Raw genomic sequence first — 15,784 nt, forward strand, 5'->3', positions numbered from 1 at the left:
CCCAGCCCCATTTTAAAAGTTTTAGTTACTGCAAGTTCCACCCTACAAAGGTAAATGACGTTTCCTATTCCAGCTTAAAAGATAAACGTGGCATTAAAATGTGATCAGTGGTGGAGAACGCGATTGCCTAGTGCTAGAATTTGGACCTCTTTGCTCCATGTCCCTTCTGGTCTATCCTTCATTCTGTAACCCAAGTGGGATACTCCCGTAAAGCAGGAGTGACGGAAAAGTAAAGTAATGAAATTGACACCAAGAGAAAGGAGCACAGGGCTGTTGAACACCACTGCTCACCTGCCTCCACAGAAGGCTTTTCTGCCATGTACTACTTTTTGTGTGCCTTCCCCCTCCTACACCATCGTAGGAGGGAAGGAATTGTTACTTGTCTTTTTCTTACTAGGCCTTGCTCTGGTACTAAATTTGAACTGCCCCTGAAGGAGAAAGAAAATAATGAAATGAAATGCTTAGCTGGATTTAGACAATTATTCAAGATATCCCTTGGTTTTATTTTAACTTAACCCTTGCGAATACTTCACAAAAATACATATACAGAAGCAAATAAAACTATACAAACTAAATATGCAGCAGATAGAACAAGTAGTCAGAAGTTCAAAGATGGAGAACTGTTTAAAAACATCAGTTTGGAAATGAATACTTTCAACAAAAGCATTCCAGGTGTTTTTAAACACAAAATAAATTGGTAATGTATACAATGGATGAATGGGGAACATGCCTTGATCAGTACAACGACCAATAATATTTATTGAATTCAAACTATTTACTGTTGTAAACATGTAACGAAAGCATCATGAGATCTAAATACAGTCTTTGACAATTCCAACAAAATAAGTGGTATGTTTAAAAAATAAAGCTGATGAGCAATAGATCCATTCTATATATTTTCTTTCAACAGTTCCAGCAAGAGAAATAGCACAGTATTTTAAAAAAGTATACAGCAAAGATTGTTCCTATTATAATGGCAAACTCTGGAAACTGTAAATACAAATAGTCAATGAACAGTCAAACGGTCGTATTCCTAATGAGGAAGGAGTTACAGTAAGAACAGTCAGTGATCCAGTTATCCTCAATTGTCAACAGAATCGTTTTTCTTGTCAGTTGGTTTCATAGTTCTTTTTGGCAATTGGATGTAGGGAAAATACATTTTCCAAGTTCAAGATACAGTCATAGCATTTTGTTGTGTGAAAGGTGATCTGTACACCAAGGCTCAGAAGTTGGTAAAGATTGATTCCGTATGTGGAAAAAGTGCAAATATCCTGCACAGATAGCTTACAAAAAGCTGCTGGCACACTCACCAGCAGAATCTTGGATTTTGTTTGCATAGCTCACACATCACTGGAATGTGGAAAAGTGTGCTATTTTTTGGCAAGAGCAAAGGAGACATTATACTGACGTGAATTACCGTGTTGGGCGTGCTGCACTTGGGCGAAGGCTGCTACCTGACATCATTAGTTTTTGTATACTGGTTTTGTTTTTGTTGAAGCAGTTCTGTTATGGCCAGGAGCTTTTTCAGTACATGCTAAATAAACAAAGAGAACAGTACAAAAATAATTAGTAAATAGGTAACAGTTTGGTCAAATTTGAGGGAACCTGGAGTTGTAAAAAGCCATTATCAATTCAAAAGAATTCAAAAACTATTAACCATTCTACTCAAAAGATGAAACCGTAAAGGTTTCTATTCAGTCCTTGACTCAGTATTTTTGTACACTTTTAAAGTAAGTAAATTCATTTGTGTGGCATTCTCCTATCTACCTAGGATAGAACATCTTTCCAGAAAACATTTATTATAAATGACACATACATCTTAAACCCTGTAAGATGATGGAAGGACATTCAATTTGCAGCCTACTGAATACTTTAAGATTATGGAAGAAAAAGGACTAGGCCTAAAATTTTTTAGTCAAATTGTCCAGTAAGAATTTTATTTTTAACTTAAGGCAGTCCATAATAAACTGCACCAGGTAGGGAGAAGACAGTATACATACCATGGACATGTAAGGAGGCCAGTGGCACACATCCTGCCCAAGCTTTTAATAAGCCAGAGTGTTATCTAAACTTGAGGATTTGGGGTTGAAGAAAACTCAGAGTCCCCAAACACAATGTTTTAATCTCTTCTACAGGGTCCCTGCCAAATGAATGGCCAGGCTAGTGACAGTACTCAGAAGAGCTTAATAGAAATGGCATCTTCCCACGCCATGCTCCAGAATCTCTGAATCTGGAGCTTGCAAGTCACTTGGCCATGCACTGCATATGTGAGAGAAAGAAAACGCCACCTCACTATTGACTTCATTGTTCATTTGCCATCTTCAGAAATCACTGAAGTGTGTGAAACACATCATCGTTTGAGGTCACAGTGTGCAGTATCAAACATACATAATTTTAGCCTGGGTCCACTATTCCTTTGCCAAGATCTTGGTGGAGTTGTGATTCAGATTCTTAAAAATGTAACTGAGAACAGTTTTGACCATAACTCAGCAAATTCCCTCTCAATTTTATGCTGACATTCTGCTTAAGTGTTAATCAAACATCACTGTTAGTGAAGGCTGGCAAAAACCTACCTGCTGTGCACCCCGTTCATTGCTGAGTGTTCGCAGTTCATCTGAATGGGCCACACAAATCTCATGCAGTGCTGCTAAATCACGAGACAGGTCAGTTCTAGAATGCTCTGTAGTGTCCGGAAGTTCAGGTACATTCTTTAAGAGAATCATAAAACTGCATTTACATACACAAATCTTTATAGTCACTTCTGAAAAGATCCTAATTGCTTATAGTAGACAGAATTTTTAACGTAATATTCTCTTAAACTTTTCTTAATGTTCTAAGGACTTACTGAAATGTAACATTCAGTGCTAATTCTGATAAAACACAGAATGTGTGACCTCAGCATTCACATCAAACCTAGGTTCTGGTTTTCTACCACATAATGGCAGAATATTGTACAGTACTGTTATTCTAAATAAATGGGTTTCCTAAACTCCTTTATTAAGAGTTCTGGGTTTTACTGATCTGGTATATAGGCAAAAAAACCCCAAAAAGACAAAACAACACAGTATAACAGCTAATCTGGATTAAATGCAATCTAAACTTAAAATGCCTCTGTTCTTGCAAACTAAACTTCATTATTCAGCCGGTATATTTTGTTTGACTTTATCAGTATATATAAGAGTTACACTGTGAAAGTGTGATGAGAACATGTCAGGCCTGTAATTATCTGTGGACTATGCCCAAAACATTTGGTTATGTGTGGAAATGATCACTGTTAATTATGATATCTTCAGGTAACGTTCATTAAACAACTTAGTACTTTATTAGCACTAAATAATCAATGTTAGTTTCAGCCTGAGAATAAACTTTAACATGGGCTCAGCCTGCTGGTAGTTTTGAATAAATCCACTCCTCTCCCTAATGGTGATAATACTTGTTAATTAACTCAGTTATTCATTTATTCATGCAGTGAATGAAGGATTACAGAAATGAAAGACTGTAAGTGCCTAGGTCACTCAGTTAAGTGTCTGACTCTTGATCTCACGTCATGATCTCATGGTCTGTGGGTTCAAGCCCCACATTGGGCTCTGCCCTGGCAGTGCACAGGCTGCTTGGGATTCTCTCTATGCCTCTCCCCTGCCTGCCCTCTTGTTCCCTCTCTCTCAAAAAAAAAAAAACAAAAAACAAAACAAAACAAAAACTACAGTATTTGCCTTCAGGGAGCCTGCAGTCTCTGTAGAAGATACGTAAACGAATCACAGCAACACAGAGATATCAAAGATGTGCAGAGGACTCCTGGGAAGCAGAACAAAAGGTATTTGATTCAGGTTTAGTGCTCATCAAAGCCCTTCTGAAGGAGATACTTCAGGTGAGTGCTGAAAGATGAATTTGATTTTTGCAGGTGGTAAAGGAATACAAGAGCGTGAGGAGACAGAGTATTGGGAATTTGAAGCGCTTTGAAAGGACACAATTTGAGGCCTAACTAGGAAAATGAGGAAGCGGGAATGTTGACACTTGTGGAGTATGAATGGAGTCCTAACCATTAATGTCAAGAATCTAAAAACTAGAAATATAGCTTAAGATAAAGCTAGCTGGTATTAAATACTGGACAGTTTGATGATTGTTTTTTTGAGAGTGTGTGTGAGCAGGGGAGGGGCAGAGAGAGAATCCAAAGCAGGCTGTCAGCAAAGCCTTGACGTGGGGCTCAAACCCCCAAACCACAGGATCATGACCTGAGCCAAAGTTGGATGCTTAACTGACAAGTTACTGAGGCGCCCCTTGACAGTTTTCAATTTTTTCAATCCTTGACCAGCTGTGTTTTTTTGATAATCAGAAATACTGGTATCTGCGAAACTTCCCTGAGTTCATATATAAGAAAGATGGACATTTGGCATTGGCCCCTGTATTTCTCAAATTTATCCTAAGTGTAAACTTACGCTGTAAATAACTTTTTACACTTGTTTTTATCCCTGAGGTTGCAAACTCAGTGCTGGTTGCTTTCATTGCATACTGGTGTGGCTGTGTTTTTAACTGAATTTGAATACCTTAAGGCAGGACATGGGTACCTCAGTCTCCTACCGTAGCATTCCCTAATGTCATACACCTGGCTAAAGTGATCACCTTTTTCATAAACCTGTTTTTTTATATATGAACTGGATCACTAATGTATTTTAGTTTTTAATTCAATGTCTGAAAATCTACAATCAAGAATATTCAACTTTACTAATACAGGATCTTATAAATTGTGTGTATATATGTATACATAGTATTTGTATACAATTACATATATACACATAAAATACATATATATAATATATAAATTCCCTGTTTTATCATTACAGTTTATTTATAAAGGCCCAATTAAGACATAGGTAGTACCACTAAGTGAAGTGTAACACTAAATCCATGTATTTTATTCTAGAAAAGCCTCAAGAACACTCATTCCAGTCTATTTATTTAACCTGGTCAGATCTGAATCATCGATCTTATTTCAAATGCCATACACTAGCAGTTAAGTAAATACAACAGATTATCAATACAGTAAGGAGATTGAACAGCTAAAAGATAATGAACGTCAAGACAGAAATAAACATAAGTACTACAAAAGCCATAGTGAATACTTGGCATAAACCATTTAGTGTAGGAACAAATGGTTAAAATGAAATAATCTGGGAAAGCAGACAAAAATAGGCAGCTTTTTGCTTTGTTTTTTCCCAGATGGAAAATCTAAACTATTGCTTAAATACATTAACTCTCAGCTATATTAACTATAGGTCTTAAAGTACTTCAAAAGTTACACACATACCCCAAGTTCATCTAAAAACATGATCATACGATGTTTGTTACTTTTGATAAATGGATTGACACCTTCCATATAGGGCTCCTAAAAACATAAAAACAAAAACCTTACAATTTATAGATCAAAAACAAACACTGATCGATAACCACCATACATGTAGCAAGAATTCTTACAATCTAATTATGCCCTTCAATAGCAATACATGTTCACAAGAATTAATTTAACCATACAAATTTGTCTTCTAATAAAAGCAAATAACTGAGAAACTGGAATCTTTTTAATGAAATAAATTCTAGATGAAAAGAAAACAGCAATGACCAATAACTTTTGACTTCCCGAAAACTTGACTGATAGCCTAGTTTTGACCAGAAGCCTTACTGATAACATAGTTGGTTAACACTTATTTTATGTTACATATATTCTCTTCTGTATTATTACAATAAAGCTAAAGAAAATACTAAAATCTTAAAATATTACCGTACTGTAATAGCCATAAGTGGACCTGTACAGTTTGAACCTGTTGTCAAGGGTCAACTAATTCAGATAGAATTACTGAGAAACTATTATTTGCCAACTGCCAAGATAAACATGAGCCAAACCCAGAGGTTAGAATGTAGCAGACTACAGATAATTAAAATGCAGTGCACTCAAGACTGCAACAGGAATATATACTACTCACAACCTGCTTCAGGATTCAGATAAATTCAAATGCTAAACCATACTACAAATTGCTCTCCATTCTAAAATCTTAAGCCTGTTTAAAAACGTGCTATGTTGTAAAACAAAAAAGGCTTAACACAAACTCTTTTAAAATCAATAACAAATGGTAAGGAACTCTAGTCAATTCCAAAGAAACAGACATGAAAAGTAGAAGTAACATTATGGTTAGCAAAAATCAAAAACAATTAATAGTCACTGACTTTTGGCAAGGATCTGAAGAACAAAAAGTCCTACCTAAGAATTTTACTCCAAAGTTAAAGGAAGTAACTGGACAATTTTGAAAGTATGTATGGATACTTGTTATAGCAGTATTTATAACAGTGACAAGTTGGAAGCCATCTAAATAATGAGTACAGGAGTATTTAACACCTCCATGACAACATAATCATTAAAAATAACAAAATAGTTGTACAGCAAGAAGTTTGTTAAATACTGACAAAATCAGGCACCACGGTATGATCACCACTAAATATTAACAATGCTTAGGAAGTGGGATCATAGATGGATGTTTTAAAAACTCGTCTGAGTTATTTACAGTAAATGTTTATGATGAATTAATGAGATGGATTAAGGTATGTTTAAAAATATACTTAGTGATTTTCTTTATAAAATAGCCACTATTGAAAATCTACCTAAACTGTCCATATTTCATGGTTTTATTATGTCAAAATTTCATTTGTAAGTGGCATTTTAAAGTATCAAAAGGTTTTACCTTAGCTCCAAATTCCACAAGATTTGCTAAGTTCTGCACAGATTTAGCCACTAATATCAGTGTTCTTGCAGCAATAGGAGACGGGGAATCTATGAGAGAGAATTGGGCACAGGTAATGACACTGACTCCAAAGGCATTTTCAGGTAAACATTATAAATTTAGCACTTTAATATTTCTTTACTGGGGGCCCCTGGGTGGCTTGGTTGGTTAAGCGGCTGACTCTTGATTTCAGCTCAGGTCATGAATGATCTCATGGTTCATGGGTTCAAGCCTCATGTCAGGCTCTGCGCTGACAGTGCAGAGCCTGTTTGGGATTTTCTCTCTCCTTCTCTCTCTACCCCTCCCCTGCTGGTGTACTCTGTTTCTTTCTCAAATAAACATTAAAAATAAAATTTATTTACTGTTAAAAATACTAACACTCTTCCATTTAGAGCTCAATCTTTTTTGGGAATTACATGACCTGTATAAATCAAAAAAGTTAAAGGGGGTAAAGTTAAATAAACTGATCAATATTTATAGTTTGTGAAAAGGTTGGTGCTACAAGACTCAGCAGTTCTCAACTGGTTGGTATTTCAGAACACCTCAAAGCCTGCTTTATCTTTATCGCTAAAGAAGGGTCATTCCACAAACCCTTCATGACAATTTGCAAAACTAATTTCAACCCACTCACGTTAGCAATTTGCAGTCTGTGCACTTCCCTACTCCCAATCTTCCAGTGACTACAAAATCACTTTAAAGCTCAATAACAAAGATAACATCTGGGACTTCTGCTTTATTTTAAGGAGAGAAAAAAAAAAAAACAACTTAGAATAGTATAGAATAAACTATGAAGATTAGTCAGGAGACCTTTCCCTATAGGATGTACATAGTAGGCTACAAATGAAAACTGTAGCTATTACATAACAATTACTTAACAGTAAAAATGCATAGCTAAGTCTATTTGTCTAATTTTAGATTGTACTTTTAATCTTAAGCTGAACTATACATAAGTAGTGCCTGGTGGCTAGGAGGCCAACATTCAGATAAACCAGTCTCTCCAAAATCTAAACTCTAATTCTTAATAGAACCAGAGATTTAACCATTTGAGTAGCAACAGAAGATAATGACAGACATCTGGTGACTATAATAAGGTAAAAATTAAGATTTAGTCCAAAATATGTTTAAATACAACTTTGAGCTTCTAATTATCAAAATAAAAACGGTTCAGGTTCCTTCTGTTCCTAATGGCTCATTATTACATTTGGAGTCACAGGGATCACCGTTCCCCTTTCTTCCAAAGAAGCCTACGGCATCTGGAAGTCCTTCCATAATAGATACACGGGAAATAAGCAAACCCAAATCTGCTTTGTTGGGAGTTTAAACTGGCCAATTAAAACCTCTCCTCTCTACAGGGCCACAAGTATTCACAGAGCACTACTGAACCTGTAGCTATCATTTTAATGTGACCTGAAAATACAACTTGCAGTGGTAGTGATAGAGTCTAGTGTGGACTAAAAGCACAAGGAAAGCTCTTCCCAACCTGAAAAAGCCAAGTTGCAGATTGGAAAAAGTCATCATAATGTGAGTTTCAGACACAGGTAGGGATGGTGAAAGAGTGACACGTGTCTAGTCACGCCACCTCAGGCTTGAGATATTAGATAGAAAGAAAAGGTAAGTAAAAGAGAGGGTAAATAGCAAAAGGAAGGAAGAAGAAAAGGGCACTTTGGAATGTTTATGTCAAGTTTTAGAACTTGATAATAAAAAATCAGATGTCAAAGATAAAATGAGATACAAGGTAAAAAAATAAAATCAGATGTCAAAGATATAATTTTATTCTAATTCTTTTAATTTTAAAATTTTATCAAAAGCTGATTACCTGAGATGATATTAAACATCCGTGGATTCAGGATGGCAGGACAGATAAGTCGAAGAAAAACAAAACCACTGAATGGGAGGGAAATTTTCTTTTTTAGAAAACTATGTATGTTACATAAAAATAATAAAAGTTTTAATACTTGTAGAACCATGAACTATGAATTAATATAAGGAAGCCCAAACATAGCTTCAAGAAAATAATAAGCTAAAGTATCTTACTCTAAGAACATGTATCTCTGCTTCTTATACTAGTTGCTTTTCCCAAACTTGGAGTTTTCAGTTTATTCTGGGAAGATTTAGGTTGTATCTGTAACATTTACGGTCTTGGCAACTCTTTATTTATCCCGCGCTAGTAGTGCATCTTACACTTGCTTTGAGGAAGGAGTAGTATTAGGAACATTAAGAATTTCTGAAATACTGTAGGAGTACAAATAAACCTTTTTATAGATACATAGTCCTGTACGGTCCTAAAACTTATATTCTCTCATTTCTTTCTTTACTTCTTTAAATAGAATAGCCCTGTAAAGTTGTTATAAATTAAGTTGATTATTCTGATTTTGTTAATGAATTACCAAAGTAAGAGCCCACTGTAGTAGGGAAAAGTGACTTCCTGGTAAGTGAAAATGTATTCAATTTAATGTTGAAAAGCTTTTATGATAATAAAGAAAAAGACCTCACCTTCTCCATTACAGAGAGGGTAAACCAACTCCTCAGCATTTACTTTCCAACATCACAACAGTTCACTTCTTTTTGGACTCTTAGAAATGGTTGTTACTTCTCAGATAGCACTTATTGCAATTGTAATACACAATTATCAGCTCTTTAACTACCTCTTTTAAACTAATTTGTGAAGAATCTTGCATAAATTTTGCTTGAAAACATTTTAATAAAGTCTTTGAATCTGAAATCTCACCTACCAACATTTAATCATGAAAGAATTTCAGTATGCAAGTCTACTTTCTGTGTATTTTTAGAGGGAATTTAACTTTAAAAAGGATACTAGGACCTACACTAGGGTCAGAAATCATCACCTTGGGCATAAGTGCCCCTTAAAAACCCTATAGTATCAAACAATTCACATAGCAGAATTTCCTGCTGCATTTGCTTAACAATTATACTCATTTGAAACTGAGTTTACAAAAACTTTAATTTACATCATATACACAACTGTGCTGAAACATGCTTATAATTATTTTCTAATTCTCAGTCACTACTGAAGCCAAGACATACAGAATCTACAGTTCTTTAACACAGATGTCCTATCATTACTAACCAAGAGAAATTTTAACTGTAGAAAGAGTAGAAAACCTCTTTTACAAAACTCAGGCTGGAGGCAGGATTAACACACATTTTCAAAATCACCTGTATAGTATTTGTGTCTTGAGTGGTTGTCTAACTTTTTTTTAATGGGACATAAAATGACTGACAGTATATATTCTCCATAATATCTTATTATTAGACTGCTATATTCTCTGATGCTTTTGCACTGAATCTCCAGTTGTCTTCAGTGGGCTGGATGTACTTAACAAAAGCCTATAATAGCTTAGAGATTTTGACTGGATCTTAGAAGCCTGGCCTTTAGTTCTGCCTCAGCACTACATGACCTTAAGCAAACAATTTTAACCTCTTCTAGAGCTGCTTCCTTATTGGAAAAGTAAGTTAAAATAATGATAATGAAGTCCCTTTGTGTAAGATACAACATTCTGTGACTTGCCAAAGCAATTCCTCCTAATTACTGCACAGCAGGCACACAGAAACACAGCTTCACAACTAGACTGGAGATTAGCCCAGAGTCACAGACTATTATAAACCAAACAGTCAGTATCTCAAGGGTCAAATATTGCTCCTCCTTCTTAGCACCACATCAATTTGTCCCACTCCTCCCACTGTCCCCTTCCCTTCTCTTCTCTGTGCATATACGTGTATATGCCTATATGCATGTAGATATGTGTTGTGTATATGAAAAGTACTATATAAAGTTAGCTATAGGTCTTGTTGGTTACCTAACTTTTAAACTCATTCTCTCTATAAGATAAAAAAAATCCCAAATAGTTAACTATGAGTGTTCAGGTTTTTAGAAAACGTATACAGTAGCTAAATATCTCTTAGTAACTTCCAAAAAAAACCCACAGTAAAGTTATAGTTTCAAAGCCTCTGAACTCAGAAAATATTCAACAGGACTCTGACATCAAATCAGAGAAAAAAGTCTTCAATACTGTTAGTTATTAGTCTTCAAATTTTCACGGTTACCCACTTGACTATCCATGCACGCTATACATAATGATATAATGAATGAATTGATGAGCCTTACCTAACAACTCTTGTTCTCATGGTTGTATTTGTAGGCCACTTGTGCTGGACAGATTTCTGTAAACACCCGTAAATATATCTCAGTGTCCTGCCAAAACAACACAATTGTCTCAATACATGGAGTGAGGCAAAATGCTGATCTCACTGCAGCCAAAAGCTTAATTTACCAAATCCATGTTTAATGCAACTTGCCTTCCTCTCCCCACCCCAAAAGTACTCTGCTACAAGTAACAACGCATTTAGCAAGGGATAACGAAAACAAGTTGTCATCAATTCTTTCAGCTAGTTCTTTACATTAACTTTGGGAGAAATTTTACCATTTTTAGAATATTTCTGTATTAATGAAAAAGATGAAACAAAGTACAGGAATGAGGATACAGAGGAAATACTAAGTTTAGATGCCAGGAAGACAGATTTTTGACTTAAGTTCACTCCTACCTGAGTGAGTTCACTTACACTAACAGCTGTTAAGCAGATACTAATTATCTGGTGCATATCTAACGAAGATATGTATGATCCCCTCAAATCTGAGACTATTAAGTCTCTATACACTACCAAGTTACCGTAGAAACCAGACATAGTAGCCTATATAAAAAGGTTTTTATGTTAATGTAAATATGTCACCACAGTGGTTTCTTCAAGTCACTCTTTTGCCTTAAACACAATTTACCTTATAAAGATGAAAAATCCTAACTTTTTCAGAGTATAAAAACAGGACAGTGGAAAAGCTTACACATGTTTTAGAAATACAAATTTTTCAAAATGCAGATACACAATTTCTTGTCAAATTAATAAATTTCACCACTTACGGTGGAAGTATTTCTGAAGCCATGAATATTTTCTCCACAAGTTCTGAAAGTATGTTCAATAGGTGTGCTAAATTAGTGTTCACATCTTCATTTTTTTCTAACTTTGATGGACTTAACTAAGAGAAGGAATAAATCAATATAAATGCATCTTGCCAATGATAAATGCAAATGAATCAAGGCAATCAAATAGTTGTTTTCAAGGTTCTCTGTTTTTCCGTTTTTCAATCTGTTTTAGTCTTGGGGGTAAGTATAAATGGGAATTTTAAGGCAGTCTGCTCTTTGGAGCTCATTTACTATTAATTTCCAATTACTCAACTGAAGAATAAGCAGTGATTATTCAACACTTTTCAGCTGTTCTGGGATTAATACCAGTGTTAAAGTTCTCTTTTATTCATTCACCATGCTTTACCATAGATTTTTATAGGCACACAAATTGAATTAGACATTATTTAAAAACTATATATATTCTCAACTAGAAGACAAAACCCCATCTTTAGTGGCCACGTATTCACAAATATACCAGGAATATGAGAAGAATGATTACCGTAGATTATACAATCTATTTTGATTATATTTATTTGGAAAAAAAATGATTAAAACAGGGTTTTCTGAATGCCGTAGGCAGAATAATGAATGTTTCTCAACATTTTTCCATTACCCCTTGAAATCTAAGAGCTCTGATCTAGAAACAATGGACTAGATTTATCTACATCTAAACTCCCTAGCCTGAATCCAGTGTCCACAAACTCTCTTCAGACTTTCTCCATTTCTGTATCCATTTCAGTTAGGCCAACTATGTCATTACCCCAGGTTTTCAACACTAAATCAATTTCTTCCCTCTATGTTAATTAGTAAAAACTGGCAACTTGGTGCAAAATTAACATCTGACAGGTCCCAGTGTACGTTATCAAAAGCAATTCCTTCTTTTATTAACTTGGTATCAGATCTAAAAAATATATTTAATATCTTCCTTCTATAGATGTTCTTTCTACCTTGAAAATCAGATGAGAGAAGAGCCATGTGAGATTCCATTCTTTATCTTAATGGTTTATTATGAATATACACTGAAGGCTTAATAATGAATCCTAAAAGGATGCTTTTATCTGCTTTTGAATGGATATCGTACTTCTTTCCCCCAAAAAGCCTTCAAGGACACCCCTAGTTGTTATTATGAAGTGTTTCACAGACCCTAACTATGTTATAAAATGTTAAGTCTCCAGCAAAAACTTCAATTTATGTTATATACACTTTCTGAAAGCAGCATATCCTTTATCATTAGTACAGCAGGAGAAATGAGAAAGTACTTTCATTAATTCCTGGTGCAATTTCTGATTTTTAATCTCAAAGTACATCTTTTTTAAAAAGTCTGTTTTGTCTAATGTTTTTCTAAATGTCTCACAAAATGTGTAAGTGCTCTGATGAATAATTTTAGAAGCTAATATATTTGCCTTAAAACATAATTAGCTATAAAGCATTACCTATTAAAATACACCCTTTACTTAAATACTTAAACATGAAATTCGTACCTCGCAAGACTGCTTGCTTTCCATGATCTTTAAAATTGAGTCTTTCAAAGCATGATGAACAAACTGTGTAGCAGTGGCTTTCATATACTGCTCCATCAAGGTGCTCGCAAGTGTTGTGGCTCGAAATAGAGTAGTGGCTTCATCTACACAAGTATTTATTTTAAAAGATTATTTGTAAAGGACTGTACTAATGTGAACGAGACTGGAAATTAACTTCATTTTTAAATACCTCATTTGTATGCAGCATTGAAGTACTGATTATAACAACCTATATTTCTAAAACTTAACTCTTCAAAGGACTTTACTACTTCATTAGATCATCAACAGAAGGTGTTGACACTGCCATATTCATAAGAAGAGAAAAAAAAGGCTTAAAATGATTCTATGACCTGTAAGACCAAAGAGCCAGTGAGTGACAAAACTCCTATCGGAATTCAGCTTTGCTGTCCACTGAGCCCATGCTTTGAAACTCTGAGTTGATTTCCAAATCAGAATATAATTATGTGGTATAAACAACTAGACCTATCATTTGGATCATTCTGTAGTGTGTAAAAACACCAAGTCTCTATCATATATACCTGAAACTAAGAAGATATTCTATGTCAATTATACTTTCATTTTTTTTAATGCAGAAAATGAAACCTCCCCCCCCACACAAAATCCCAGTATAAGTCATTAGCCTAAAGTATGGCTATTGATGACCTAAAAAACACAAACACTGCCAAAAATGACAATCTCAGTGTAACATATGGACCATCACTTTATCTTTCCTGACAAATCTGTATGTTTTTACATATTCTATGATTAGGAGGAAATAGTTCTAGTTTCTACAATTTATTGGGGAACCTAGAAGCAAGCACCGTTACTGAGCCAAAGTGCTAGTTGGAAAGGGGTTAATTGTGACAAATATGTAAGCTGTTACAAAGCACTGTGGATCCAGCTGCATTGCTACAAATAAAATGCAACCATCACTCAACTTTTGTGCAATGGATTAGTAAGTCAAATATAAACAAGAGAACATGGTAAGTCTACCAAACTGTTCTTAAAATCAAGTACCATGTGCCATGAATAGGGACAAAAAGTCACTTTCTTATGGCTTCTAATAGTTCACCATGACAGAAACTTGTTTGAAATACTAACTGCTCCCCACAGCCAAATGTTAGCCAGCCCAAGAATTTTAAACATGATGTCATTTTAAAGTATCACACCAAAACGTCCATACTTTACCTTCCATGCTTATTTCTCTGTCATTTAGTGTACATAACAACAATGATTCAAGCTTTTCATGAAGAAAAATCCTCAGTAGGATGCTAGCCAGTAGTGTTCGGTCCTGTCCACATACATGTGATAAAGCATAGACTACATGAAGCTCCTTTTGCAGTATAAGCTAAAAAGGACATCAAGAAAGATTGTTGAAAGTATGCGGCATTAAACTCTCAATGAGACTAACAGGAATTGTGTTATGTTCTTCTATTCAGAAATCTGTTCTATTGAAAACATCTGTTAAAACTAGAATGCATTTATCACCTACATATCTACAGTCTCTTAAGACCAACATCTTCCTAGCACAAGGCTTTTCAACCTTCTGTGCCTATCACTGTGCATTAAGCTATACCATTACTATATTTAATGGATCTTTTATTTAAATGTTAAATATTTCTGTTAATTCCATCAAAAATAATTAGACTGGTAAATAACTTAATACCTCTTTAAATTCACTGTACTCTTCTTCTGGCATGATTTTTTCCATAGAATATCGTGCTCGGACACGCAGGGATCCTGGTTCAATACCTTTTAATGGTATATGGGAGCTCAGCAAAAACCATTCATCTGTGGCATGCCCTTTCTGTAACCGGCTCAACTGGCAGCGCATAAATACTTTGATAGAAAAACATCAAATGATTACCATCTAAAAAGATGACACTATAATTAGTCATACAAGTACATTTTCCTGACATTTTGTTTTCTCTATAGTGTTAGATGCTTTAAAGGACTTTTCAGTGGTAACACAAAACCAAGAGTTGACACTTCATATACTTCATTCACTTACTGAATGCCTACTGTGTGCCAGACTATGGTGCGCAGGGACATGGGACACAGACATGATTAAGACATGGTCTCTGACTTGCATTGGAGGTCACCGTCTAGCCAAGAAGGCAAGAAATCAATTATGGTTCCATGTGGGAAGTGCTGTAACAGTGCTTAATGCTACCGAAGTACAGAGAAATAATACATAATTCAGCCAGTGGAGGTTAAAAATCCATTCCAAACAGGTAACCCCTAAAGCTAATGTGTAACAGGATGTGGAAGTGTAGCTAAAGAGAAAGGCAGAGAAAAAGAAAAAGAGAGCACAGTTCAAACAGAAGGTACAGCGGGGACATTTAAAATCCATGGATTACTTAAGAACTATTAAGAAGGCTGGCATACCTAGAGAGGACATACCACAGATACACTATGAAAGCAGTGGGAGGAGTGAGTGAGGAAAGGGCTTTTCTTCTCTGTTTACCAGGGGTTTGGATTTTATGTTTGAAGTAATGGGAAACCACTAAAAAAA

The 15,784-nt window shown here is 35.1% G+C and overlaps 1 protein-coding gene across 2 annotated transcripts in view; it reads right to left on the bottom strand.

The window, feature by feature from the left end:
* Nucleotides 1-470: 470 nt before the first annotated feature.
* The window catches only part of RASA1 (RAS p21 protein activator 1), a 109,428-nt gene continuing 94,114 nt past the window's right edge, over nucleotides 471-15,784 (bottom strand). The window contains exons 16-25 of one of the 2 annotated variants that reach the window (XM_040449252.1): nucleotides 14,936-15,108; nucleotides 14,458-14,617; nucleotides 13,231-13,373; nucleotides 11,705-11,820; nucleotides 10,897-10,983; nucleotides 8,587-8,654; nucleotides 6,732-6,820; nucleotides 5,306-5,383; nucleotides 2,574-2,708; nucleotides 471-1,534 (exon numbers count right to left, since the gene is read on the bottom strand). In XM_040449252.1, coding sequence (XP_040305186.1) covers nucleotides 1,451-1,534; nucleotides 2,574-2,708; nucleotides 5,306-5,383; nucleotides 6,732-6,820; nucleotides 8,587-8,654; nucleotides 10,897-10,983; nucleotides 11,705-11,820; nucleotides 13,231-13,373; nucleotides 14,458-14,617; nucleotides 14,936-15,108 — 1,133 coding nt within the window. In that variant the 3' untranslated portion in view covers nucleotides 471-1,450. The remainder of the gene's footprint in view (nucleotides 1,535-2,573; nucleotides 2,709-5,305; nucleotides 5,384-6,731; nucleotides 6,821-8,586; nucleotides 8,655-10,896; nucleotides 10,984-11,704; nucleotides 11,821-13,230; nucleotides 13,374-14,457; nucleotides 14,618-14,935; nucleotides 15,109-15,784) is intronic. The other variant, XM_040449253.1, reaches the window with a different exon arrangement.

The sequence above is a fragment of the Herpailurus yagouaroundi genome, unplaced genomic scaffold, assembly GCF_014898765.1.
Source record: "Herpailurus yagouaroundi ecotype Mexico unplaced genomic scaffold, PumYag 29, whole genome shotgun sequence".
Lineage (NCBI taxonomy): Eukaryota > Metazoa > Chordata > Mammalia > Carnivora > Felidae > Herpailurus > Herpailurus yagouaroundi.